Source organism: Gopherus flavomarginatus, chromosome 3 (assembly GCF_025201925.1).
Source record: "Gopherus flavomarginatus isolate rGopFla2 chromosome 3, rGopFla2.mat.asm, whole genome shotgun sequence".
NCBI lineage: Eukaryota > Metazoa > Chordata > Testudines > Testudinidae > Gopherus > Gopherus flavomarginatus.
This window is the reverse complement of record NC_066619.1, coordinates 168,856,330-168,868,446: the sequence shown is the minus strand read 5'-3', so window position 1 is coordinate 168,868,446 and position 12,117 is coordinate 168,856,330. Positions and strand designations below refer to the sequence as shown.

General features: G+C 39.8%; 1 protein-coding gene across 25 annotated transcripts in view; it reads left to right on the top strand.

Annotated features, from left to right (window-relative positions):
* The window catches only part of ANK2 (ankyrin 2), a 591,714-nt gene that overhangs the window by 563,206 nt on the left and 16,391 nt on the right, over positions 1 to 12,117 (top strand). For 15 of the 25 annotated variants that reach the window (XM_050943975.1, XM_050943967.1, XM_050943962.1 and 12 more), the window contains 2 exons: positions 9,639 to 9,713; positions 11,649 to 11,780. In XM_050943975.1, coding sequence (XP_050799932.1) covers positions 9,639 to 9,713; positions 11,649 to 11,780 — 207 coding nt within the window. Of the gene's footprint in view, positions 1 to 2,376; positions 8,191 to 9,638; positions 9,714 to 11,648; positions 11,781 to 12,117 lie in introns of all 25 variants that reach the window. The other 10 variants (XM_050943952.1, XM_050943954.1, XM_050943956.1 and 7 more) reach the window with 1 other exon arrangement.

Here is a 12,117-nt window from a genome sequence, read left to right as displayed (position 1 = left end):
TTCTAGTTGTTGTCTTTGGAAGTTTTGCTACTCATCCATGTGGCACTATACATCAAATTAGAACTAGTTATTTTTAGCACCAGATTCCTGAGATATTAATCTTTCCCATTTCCTCTTTTTTGTTTAATTTATTTATTTAGGACACAGTGTCCATTGTGCAAAAAACTCCTTCCTAGTGTGTGAATTTTACAGGATTTAATGGTGATTATTTGCACAATGCCAAACCAATCATTTCTCTTTTGGGGTTCATAGCTGAGGCGCTGACGCTGCCAGAAGATCAGACTCCTGTGCCCATGTGGGGTTCCATGCAGACACAGTGCACTGCAAATTTAGTTTTTATTTACTGGATTAAAAGATTACTAGAAAGAAATGAAGCATTTGGAAATCCTAACTTAAAGGATTTCAAAGACAAAAAACAAGAAAAAACCCATCCCTGATGTGCCAACCCTCTTCTTTTGTTGCGGAAACTGAGTGATTTTCATTAGAACACACAGGCTTTTCAAAGAGCCTGAATGCTTAAAATCCCAGTAAAATTCCATACCAGTCAGAAGCAGCTAACTAGACCTCCAAATCTTTATCAGTACCCACTAATCTGGATCCCTGGGCCTATATGGAAATCCATGAGAATTATGGCTGCTCCACACTACCTATTCACATTGAACAGTTGGGGGCTTAATGCCAATATTTCCCATGAACTGAGAATTTGTCAAATATTATGAGGCATGCAAGATGTTGAATTTGTCTCAAATGTCTCCAAGCAGTGCTGGAGATTTCACAAGCTTTCCTTTATTTTTCATCAAACCTTAGTTGCTCTGTTAGCCTTCTCGTTTACCATAATGGGCATTTGCTAATACTATAAAACAACACAGAGATGACCTGTTAGTCTGTGAAACATAAACATCCAGTTTTACTGTGCCTGCTTCCCTAGTGGAAGAATACTCGGAATTCATGAAATACAAAAAAAGTATTGCAACAGAGTGAATATTTTTTTAAACAAATGCCGATATTTGATTGCACAGAATCTTTCAGATAGTTTACTCCATCTTCAATTAATACCTTACGATACAGAAAAATATTGCTGTTAGTATATTGTAATTTTTTTAAAAAACAGGAAACATTCATTACATTACAAATAAATAACAGTCATGCTCTGGACACAACTGACATTAATCCTGTACTATTTTATTCAATCAGATGCAGATTTCTTAATAATCCTTGTTTGAATTGGGCCCTGTCACAAAATATTCTCCACAAGCAACTATGCCATATTCTGAGCTGACTACAATCCTATACTTTGTATATTGGTTGTGGAGAATAGCTAATACTTCACCACAGTATGTTGTGTTTTATTTTCATGTATTATTTTAATTTATAACCATTCTCCACCTACTGCTTTTAAGTAAGGCTACATACCCAACACCTTTGCTTTGCATGGAAATAACTTGGCTTGCATAAACTGTATGTGTGTCCAGTGTGAATGTCTGATTTTTGGTTGCCATACATTACATTTTTTGAACCTTTAAATTCGCATTTAAGTTGATTCACAGTTATTTTTATTTTCCCTTCTTTTTTTTCCTTCTCTTTTTTTATCTTCTATCTATACGTTATTTGTCAATGAGGATGTTCCAAGGAAAGGACCATACCTCTTGAAGCAGAAGAATGTTTGTTTCATTGTTTAGGTGTGAGATCCCCTTAGATGAAATGCCGGTTTGCAGCTGATTCAGATCTCTATATATTTGATCAGACTTTAGATTATTGTAGAATTAAATACACATAAATACAGATTTTTTATTTTTCATTAAGAAAAACAAATGCATACTTCTACCCAAAAATTATTCTGACAGTTTGCTACCACTGGCTTTCACTTAGAGGAAATCGACTTTCAACCAATTTTAATGGGTTTTTTCTTTGCTTGCTTGCCTTTTTTTTTTTTTTTTTTTTTTTTTTTTTTGTTTTTTCTGTTTTTTTTTAATTTGAACATTGATCTATAACATCCAAACAATCTTGAGATGTCTATCTGTGTAATTTCACTGTGTTCCCGCATTGTTTTTTATTTTTAATTTTTGTTATTGTTGTAATTTTTATGTTGTCCTGATAATTTGGTTTGTTAAGCTTTGGTGGTCGTGTATGTGTGGATGTGCAATAGTGGGAAAATTAAGCAAGTTATTTCCTGCCCATTTTCCTTTTCAGTTTTTTTTCCTGTTAGCTTTGCTTTGCTCTTGTATCCTCAGATCTTGTGGATCCACCATGCCCAGCCCATTTTGTTGACCTTCCTACCAATGCAACCAAAGACTGTCATTTTCAGTCCTGATTACATTTTTCAATCTCTATTTTTGATTTCCATTTTACTTTCAATGTTTTTCATTCACATCAAAGATGATGACGAGACAGAATCTACAGAAACATCTATCCTGAAAAGCCACCTGGTTAATGAAGTCCCAGTACTAGCCAGTCCAGACTTGCTATCTGAAGTTTCTGAGATGAAACAAGATTTGATCAAAATGACTGCCATCTTGACAACTGACCCTTCTGATCAGTCAGGTTCCATTAAGGTGAAAGATCTTGGGAAAGCCACTGAAGAAGAGCCAGGAGAGCCTTTTGAAATTGTGGAAAGAGTGAAAGAGGACTTAGAGAAAGTAAATGAAATTCTCAGACATGGAACCTACGCAAGAGAAGACCATATACTGCCGAGGTCCCATTCTGGACGAGAGTCAGTGGAAGAGGAATGGGTTATTGTCAGTGATGAAGAAATTGAAGAGGCCAGACAAAATGCTCCTTTAGAAGCCATTGAACCTGCCTGTATAGAACTTCGGATAGGAGAAGGAACAACAGAGATAAGAAAGAAAGACATGACAGGAATGGTAGACTATCTTACTGAGGATTTAAAAACCTATGTATCTCTTCATGAGGTGCAGCCACAAATATTCCAAGAAGATTTAGTAGGAGAGAGATTTGAAGCTGTTGTTATAAGCAGGGGTTCTGAAAAAGGAGGACAGGGCTCTCCAACAGCTGAAACTCAAGGTACACAGGAACAACGCAAACCAGCCCTGGAAATTAAAAAACCAATTAGGAGGAAATTAAAAGATAAACAAAGGGAAAAGGAAGGAGAGGGAGAGAGACAAAGCAGTGAAGAACCATCAGGACTAACAAAGTTCAGTTCTGAGGAGTCATTAGATGATGAGCCAGGTTTAACACCTGCAGCTGTTCCTAATGTTAGCGCTGTATCCCCTGTAATAGAAGAAACACCTATTGGCTCCATAAAAGACAAAGTAAAAGCTCTTCAGAAGCGAGTGGAAGATGAACAGAAAGTACGTTCAAAACTGCCTGTCAGAATCCAACCAAAAGAAATCACTACTGAGAGGCCTGTTACAAGGCCAGTGCAAGCTAAAAAAATAGTGCACAAAGCACAGCCACCTGTTTCACCCTCAGCTAAAACAGAAAGACTTGAAGAGACTATGTCAGTCCGGGAGCTGATGAAAGCCTTCCAGTCAGGGCAAGATCCATCCAAGAATAAATCTGGACTGTTTGAGCACAAAGCTATCAAACAAAAGCAGCAGCTCTCTGACAAAGAACCAACTCAGAGAGAAGCAGTTTATTTAGAACGTGAAACAGAAGAGGTACCACCACCTAGGAGAACAAACAAAAAAGGTAGCCCACCAGCCAAACAAACCAGAGTCCTTAAGATAGATAAAGATTCCCCATCAAAAAAAGGACCAAAAGCTTCTTTTGATTACGCTAAAGAGGAACCTGTAGATAGAGACCAGGTAAAAGAACAGAGCTATAAAAGAACTGAACCTTTCTCTCCAGTATTTGATGAAGAAAGTTCCAAGGAGGCAGCAATTGTGAAGGAAAGTACAGCTGAAGATGACCAAGGAGACACTGACTTCCAGATCAGCCCGGACAGAAAAACCTCAACTGACTTTTCTGATGTCATTAAAGAAGAGCTTGAGAATAATGACAAGTACCAGCAGTTCCGACATCTTTCAATCACTGAGGAGGGAGAACTTCACTTAGAGCAAGTACTGACCAGTCCTTTCAGTGTTACCTTCCCATCAGAGTATGTGAAAGATGGCTTCCTACCTGCTCTCTCCTTGCAAAGTGGTGCTTTTGATGGTAGCTCAGAAAGCCTTAAACATGAAGGTGTAGCAGATTCTCCTGGTAGCCTACTTGAGGGAACCCCTCAGATCAGCTCCGAGGAAAGTTATAAGCATGAGGGTCTGGCAGAGACTCCAGAAACAAGCCCTGAAAGTCTGTCTTTCTCACCAAAGAAAACTGATGAGGAAATTGGAGAAACAAAAGAATCCACTACGGTGCATAGAGCAGCAGAGACATGTTCGCCAAAGGAACTCTCGCCAGTGAAAGGTGAAAGAGGTATTGCTGCAGAACAGCTAACTGCAGATACTGAAGCTATCAAATCTCATTCTGATCATTTATCAGAACAGGTATCTTCAGCCCCTGAGAAAGGGGCAGGCAAACTTACAGATAGTAGCTCAGCTTCCATTATGAAAGATGTTAGCAGTGCAAAAGAATCCAAAAGCACTGAACACACACATGTAACTAAATCTTCTGAAATGTATGACAGCTGTTTAGAGAAAGATATGACAGGTGAACATCATGTTGTTAAAAGTCCCCAAGGGTTGGAACTTTCCCTTCCTAGTCATCACAGTGAAAGCTTTAGTCCAGTGGCAGATGAATCCCTGGCTATAAGTCATAAAGACTCATTGGAAGCAAGCCCAGTGCTGGAAGATAACTCATCACACAAAACACCCGATTCCCTGGAGCCTAGCCCTATGAAAGAGTCACCATGCCGTGATTCGCTTGAAAGCAGCCCTGTAGAACAAAAAACAAAGGCTGGCATTCTTACAGGACAGGTTCCCCTTCAGTCTTTCCCTACCAGAGCAGAAATGTTCCCAGAGCTGGCATCTATGCGTTCCAGAATTCTCCGCGACCCTGATGGAAGTGCTGAAGATGACAGTTTAGAACAAACATCCCTCATGGAGAGTTCTGGGAAAAGTCCTCTTTCACCTGACACTCCAAGCTCGGAAGAAATTAGCTATGAAATTACACCCAAAACTGCAGACTCCCAGGCACTGTCAAATATATCTAAGTCAGTCACAATCCCTGAAGTCAGCGAAGAACCAGAGGATGATTCCGAAAGTGAACCAAAGAAGAGGCTCACTCCGGAAGAGGAGATGTTTAAAATGGTGACCAAAATCAAAATGTTTGATGAATTGGAACAAGAAGCAAAACAGAAAAGAGAGTACATAAAGGATAAAAAGCAAGAGGAATCTTCAATTCCTGATTCAGGTGTTACATGTGAAAATGAAGTACCAGAGCCAACACCCATTGAAGAAAAACATATACCTACAGTAGTGATGTCTTCTGCGGACACTAGAAAAAGTTCTTCCTCTTCTGAAAGTGAGCCAGAATTGACTCAGTTGAAAAAAGAAGCTGACTCAGGTCTTTTAATGGAGCCTGTAATTCGAGTGCAACCTCCTTCACCACATCTATCTGTTGTAGACTCCAGTTCCAGCCCTGAAGAAGCAGGATTTCAACCTATTGACCCCAAACAACATGTTTTCAGGATGGAGTATAAATCAGAATCAGATAAGCCAACAAAGGGAGACAAAGAGGAACTGTCTGAGTTTGGTGATAGCTATAAAGCTTCTGCTGAAGAATCAAACATTTTTCACTCTGATGCTGGTTTTATAGCAGAAACTGATGAATCAAAGTGTTGTTACAGTACAGATGAAAGTGAAACAATTAGCCCTAATGGCCCAGTGACCCGACTTGATGATGGTTTCTATCATGCAGTTGGTGACGATGCTCAAAAAGAAGTTTGGGTTCATCAGCCGTCCCCAGCACTAGAGCAACACCATGCTTCTCAGAAACAGACTGATGCAGCAGGAAAGTTAACACATGAAGACCTCAGTGCTTCAGGGGATGTGTCTGGGAAAGTGTATGGTCCCTTTGCACATGATACTTCTCATAGTTCTGCATCACAAGATGATGCATTGGCTGAAGATGTTTCCCCTGCACGCTCTACTTTGGGAAGTAGTTTGACAAAATCGGACAAAGAGTTTGAGACATGCCAAAGTGTTTCTCATAGTGAGGATCCTTCCACAGAATATTCATCCCTTACCACTAAAAAGGATGAATTTGAAGGCTATCCAGCAGATACTGATGAAAGTGGTGCTCCACGTATAACAAGCCCATATGAAAATGTCCCTTCTGAACATTTTTTCACTATCTGTGAAAGTAGGATAGAAAGGGATACAAGGCAGATGACAATTGCATCATCCAGCGATGCTCATTCTGTTGAAGTAGAAACAATGATTGAGGAAACATTAGTGGCAGGTTCCCTTAGCAGACATGCTCCTTCAGGTGAAGATCAAACTTCAGAAGAGGTGTCTATGGAAATAGAGTCAAAACAGAAAATATCAACTTCAGTGCCTTCAACAGCAGACCCCACAGCATTAGATCAAACCGCCCTTCAGTATATAAAAGATGAAGCTGAAAAACTGATCAGCCAAGTGGTCATTACCAAAACAGATGTGGATTCTGACAGGTGGAGTGAAATACGTGAAGACGATGAAGCTTTTGAGGCTCGGGTGAAAGAGGAGGAGCAAAAGATTTTTGGTTTAATGGTGGACAGGCGGTCACAGGGTACAACGCCTGATACCACACCAGCCAGGACACCCACAGAAGAAGGGACACCCACTAGTGAACAAAACCCTTTTCTCTTCCAGGAAGGAAAGTTGTTTGAAATGACTCGAAGTGGAGCCATTGACATGACCAAAAGGAACTATGCAGATGAAAGCTTTCACTTTTTCCAAGTGGGGCAGCAGTCTCAAGAAGATGTTTCTTTATCTGAAGAAATGAAAGAGGCCGCAGAGATGGAATCTCTTAAACTAGAGAGATCACCAGCTCCATTTGCACCTTCAGAATCAGATGAAACTGATATACAGGGAAAAGATGCACTTACAATAGCATCACCAGTATCTGAGCCTCCTGATAAATCAGAGGAAATGACTAGCACAGATGTCAGTGTGGGCACTACAAAAGCTGAACTTAAATCTAGAATTCCCATTAAAATGGGTATTTCAGTTTCTTCAAAATCACCAAAGAAAGAGACAGCTGCCTCTGAAGCTTCTGAAGTAGATCCCTTCTCCAAGGTGGAAACTGATGATGCATTTGACAGCAGTCAGGTGCCTTGCCCTATCTCTCCAGAGCAGTCTGTGATAGATGTACAGTTAGAGTTTTCCACAGTCACTCGGTCTGTGTATTCTGAACGGGATGATGAGTCCCCAGACTCTTCACCAGAGGAACAGAGATCCGTGATTGAAATCCCTACTGCTGTCCTTGAGAGCAGTGTGCCTTCTTCTGAAAGCAAATCCAAAATTCCTGTCAGAACAACTCCTGCTGCACTGCAGTCATTGCAACAATCAGAATATGAGATCCTGCCCTCAGATGGCTTTCTGGACAGCTTGCAAGATGAAATAAAGGATGACCAAACAAAACCAAAGTCTAAAATTCCGGTCAAAGCAGCTTTCCAAAGAGCCGAGCAACAGTGTGCATATACAGAAACATCTGTCCAGAAGCCACAGTCAACCAAAGCTCTTGACATGACATGCAAACTATCTATGAAACAAGATAATCGAAGCAAATCTGAATCTGATGCAAGTATTCCTATGAATCTAAAGACTAGGCATTCAATAAAAGCTAGGAGTTATGCTGAGGTTGAAGCAGAGACCAGAGAGAGGGTGGATGAGATGAAGCTTGAGCTAGAATCAGATGATGTGACAACAGCAAGATCAAAGATATTTTCATCAAGACTGCCAGTTAAAAGCAGAAGCACCACAGCTTCCCACAGTACTGTTAGTCCCACAAAAGAACATAAGGACTACTTTTTTGACCTTTACAAAAACTCCATAGAGTTCTTTGAAGAGATTAGTGATGAAGCTTCCAAGTTAGTGGATAGACTTACCCAGTCAGAAAGAGAACAAGAATTAATTTCAGATGATGAAAGTAGTAGCGCCCTAGAAGTTTCTGTTATTGAAAATGTGCCATCCACTGAGATTCAGCATTCAATTCCTGAAGACATCTTTGACACCAGGCCCATTTGGGATGAGTCCATTGAGACTCAGATTGAGCGTATTCCTGATGAAAATGCCCATGACCGTGCTGAAGGTATTTGCCAGCCACTGGGATTCCTAGTGTTACGCATGTCATGAATTTTATAATTCTTTTGTGTGTGTGTGTGTGTCTGTGTGTCTGTGTGTGTGTACGCGCATGAGTGTGTGTGATTTGTGCATCATTTTCTTTGAGCTTTCTGTGATTGTTAGTGTGTTTGTGTAAGCTGTGTTTGTTATTGTATTGTGTCTATATTTTCTTTTCTGGGAAACAGTCTCAAGATTGCACACTGCGAATGCTTATGGAAAGTGTTAACACAATAAGCAGAAAATCCTTTGGTAAAAATGTGATATTATTTTGCTTTTAACTCAACTGATTCTTCAGGCCATGCTAGTTTTGACTTTTGGTTTTCCTTGGTCCTAGATTGACCTCGTATTTTTACTAGTGATAAAATATTTCGGCAAATAAACGCGCACTGTTGTTGAAACTGAGATAGGTGCATTTTTTTTCTTTTGCAGTTTGAGGCCTCAATACTGTTTCACATTTTAAAAATCATTAAACTTTGTTTTTTGACAGCCAATTTCTCAAGAATGCTCCACATTTCACCAGTAACTTAATATAGTGCATAGTGATTGGTGGCGTTTTTTTCCCCGAATAAATGTTAACTTTTTTATAATATCATTGAGTAGCCTCCCAATAGCCAAAACTTATAAACACATACATACATCTGTATTCCTGTAACTAACTATTGAGATAGTAATTTCATGAAATCCATGGGAAAACCAAAACTTCAACTCTACTGGTCTCAAACTGGATGTGGGGATGCGTCCTTATGCTTTTATCACTGAAATATATAAACAATGACAAGTGGAATCTTGTCTTTCCCAGGCTTTCTTTGTAAATATCCTGGGTTATTCTTTGAATTCAGTTGTAATAATCTTTAATGAAATAATCCAATAAAATATATTGCTAAATACCAAATACAAATTGTAATTTGAAATTCCTTGTGATTGAATAACGTTTTCTTTAAAATAATAATAGATCAAAATGAACAAATTGCAGTACATTTTTGACTTCTCTTCTCTTTTGATTAAAGAGAGCATGGAAAAAACACAGTTTTTGTCCCAGTAACAGTTGGCCCTCTCCTCTTTTGTTCTAGATATAAGGGGGCTTATTGTTAAGTAGAAACCTAAGAATAACTTTTTTGGCTGAAATGGGTACAGTAGACATTTACATCCTATTTTTGCATCTACATTAGTAGTCTGATTTTCAAAAATGCTGTCCAGCCAAAAGCTCCAATTTGAAAATCAGGCCATTTTTGGCACCTAAATAGGGCTGTAAAAGCCTAATATTAGGTATCAATTTTTAAACACTTAGGCACAGTTTATGGCACTCCAGAGCAGTTAGAAGAAGAATGCTTTCCTTTCTTGAGATACATCAGTTTTGTAGCTTCTCCTTGACTTGTTCTTAGACAACCTGTGGCTGTTCTGTTTGACCTTATTTAGATCAACAGGATGATCAAGGAAGAACAGAGGAAAGACTGGCACACATTGCTGATCATCTTGGATTCAGCTGGACAGGTAAACTGCATGTAATCTCTTTCAGATGAAGTATGTTTATTCAGAATTGGGCTTTTCTTGCTTCTGCCAAATGTCGTCTTTATTTATTAATGAAAGACAGTTCTCCAATAGCTTATAGAAACTAGAGTATTCTCAGGATATTGATGAAATTTCGACCTTGCAGTAAAGAAAAGGAAGAGTATGGGCCAGATTCTAGACTCTATGGCACCTCACTCTATGGCCAACATAAGAATGGCACAGAACCAATGTACATAAAACAATATCACTCCTCCTTGCATCCCCCCAGGACTCTGGTTTGAGGCCATATCAGGGCAGGTGGGTGTGTGGCCAGAGCAGTTTGTGCACTGGCAATTCTGGACTGTAGAGCAACCACAGACAGCTAAGTAAGTCTTCCATAAATGAGAGCAGGCCTTTTTTTTTTTTTTGAGAACTGATGGCAGAGTTTGGGGAGATGAAAGGGGCCATATTTGCAACAGTGATTTTATCTGCAGAAACCCACGCCAGGGTGAGATAGATACATCATTGGTGGAAAGGCCAAATTGGAACTGAGTGAAATTAGTAATTCTGCTGCTGGAAATCAGCTGACAACAAGAGAAATTTAAAGAGAATGAGCTGTGCATAGTTCTCTGTCCTGATCATGGTTCAGTGCCATTTACTGCATTGTCGTAATAGGGATCTTACATTGGCCAGAGATAAATCTGAGTGTAGGAGCTTGCAACTTTATAGAGTAGACCAGACCCCGTGTTCTGCACATTCATTGCCCTCCTGCTGCACAGAGAGGAAGAGAGTCACTTCGTATCCCAGCGTGGTATTGTAAGGCCAGCTTACTATCTTGCCTTTAATTTGCCTTTTTTCATCACAAACTTTGTTTTAGCCATACACAGCAGTGACAAACCTGAATCCTGAGTGGTTAGAATAGTCTAATGATGGCAGCTGAGCAGAATGCCTGCCTGAAACCTGGAGGTGGTACACACACAGATAGTGGCAAAGGTTCTTCTTCTTCCCTATTTTCCTTTGAGTGTACAAGAAAATTGTTTTTAGGAAAAGTCCTGCATGACTCACAGATCTAAGTCTAATTTGTAGCCAGAATGCATGTGCAAAATTTGTTTTTCCATATGTATTCCAGCTGGTTACATTTTGTTTCAAAATTCCAAAAGGGCATGGATTTACAAAATGGGTTTACTCAGGGCTAGATTATGCAATCTGGGGCCTTTGGTACATCACTTCATGGGACCCGCTATGGCCCTGCCATTCAGAGTGGCTGTGGCAGGGGATCCCCCCTTCTCTCCCAGAGAGAAAGGCAGCAGGGGTTCCCCAGTATTTACCCCAGCTGCTCAGTTATATAAGCTTGGATGAGTTGGCCCAAACCCATGCTCTCTTCTGCTACACACTCTCTTATGTTGAAGAGGTATCGGCAGGAGCCTCCCACTAATTCTGGGTGTAGTTCCCTCTCTCAGAATTATAATTTGAGGCTATCTGCCAACACAAGCAGACATGGCTATACTGATTACTCTCAGTTCACATGTTCAAACTTTTCTCCCAAACCATAAATCCTAGAAACATTAGTTTTTTTTTAATCAGAATGCTAAGATTCTGACCATCACATGTCCATAGAGGCCTCTAGCATTTATGCCTTAATCCAGCCCCGGACTCAGTGCCTGCAAAATGTGTCATCATTTAAAATTAACCAGTTCTTTAACTAGATTCAAAAAGCTTCAGACACTAAATGGAAATTGGGAATGATGGATTCTGGAGGATTTGGTGATCTCTAAATAAAAATGTCTCACCCTAATGTCTGTAGGTATGGCACATAAAATGGAGAGAAGTTTGGTGTCAGGGAAAGTAATCTCTGTGGCTGCATCTGCCAGCCCCAAAAGGGGCCCAAGCTAACAACAAATGTGAAAGGCTTTACAAAAAATGGCCTCTTGTTCACAGAATTAGCAAGAGAACTGGATTTCACAGAAGAGCAAATTCACCAGATCCGAATTGAAAATCCAAATTCACTGCAGGACCAGAGCCATGCACTTTTGAAATACTGGCTTGAAAGAGATGGGAAACATGCTACAGGTAAATTTTCAGTTGTTGCACGAACTGTACTTTCCCAGACTAGCAGGGCTAGACATGTGCTCACCCACAGTCACACAAAGGGAATATAGATAAAGCTTAGAAGAGTACGAAGGCAACTGACCAAAGAATGTACTTTCATAGCCCAAGATTTTGTGTTAAAGTAAGTTATTTATCACAGCACATTGGGAAGGTAAAAGCATAAAATCTCACAAAAGGCAGAAATGAGTTATCCCACTTTGTAAGTACTTTAGAGCCTAGATTTGCAAAGGTATTTATGCACCTGCCATTGATTCCAATGGGAGATAGACCCCTAAATATCTCTGACCATCTAAGCCTT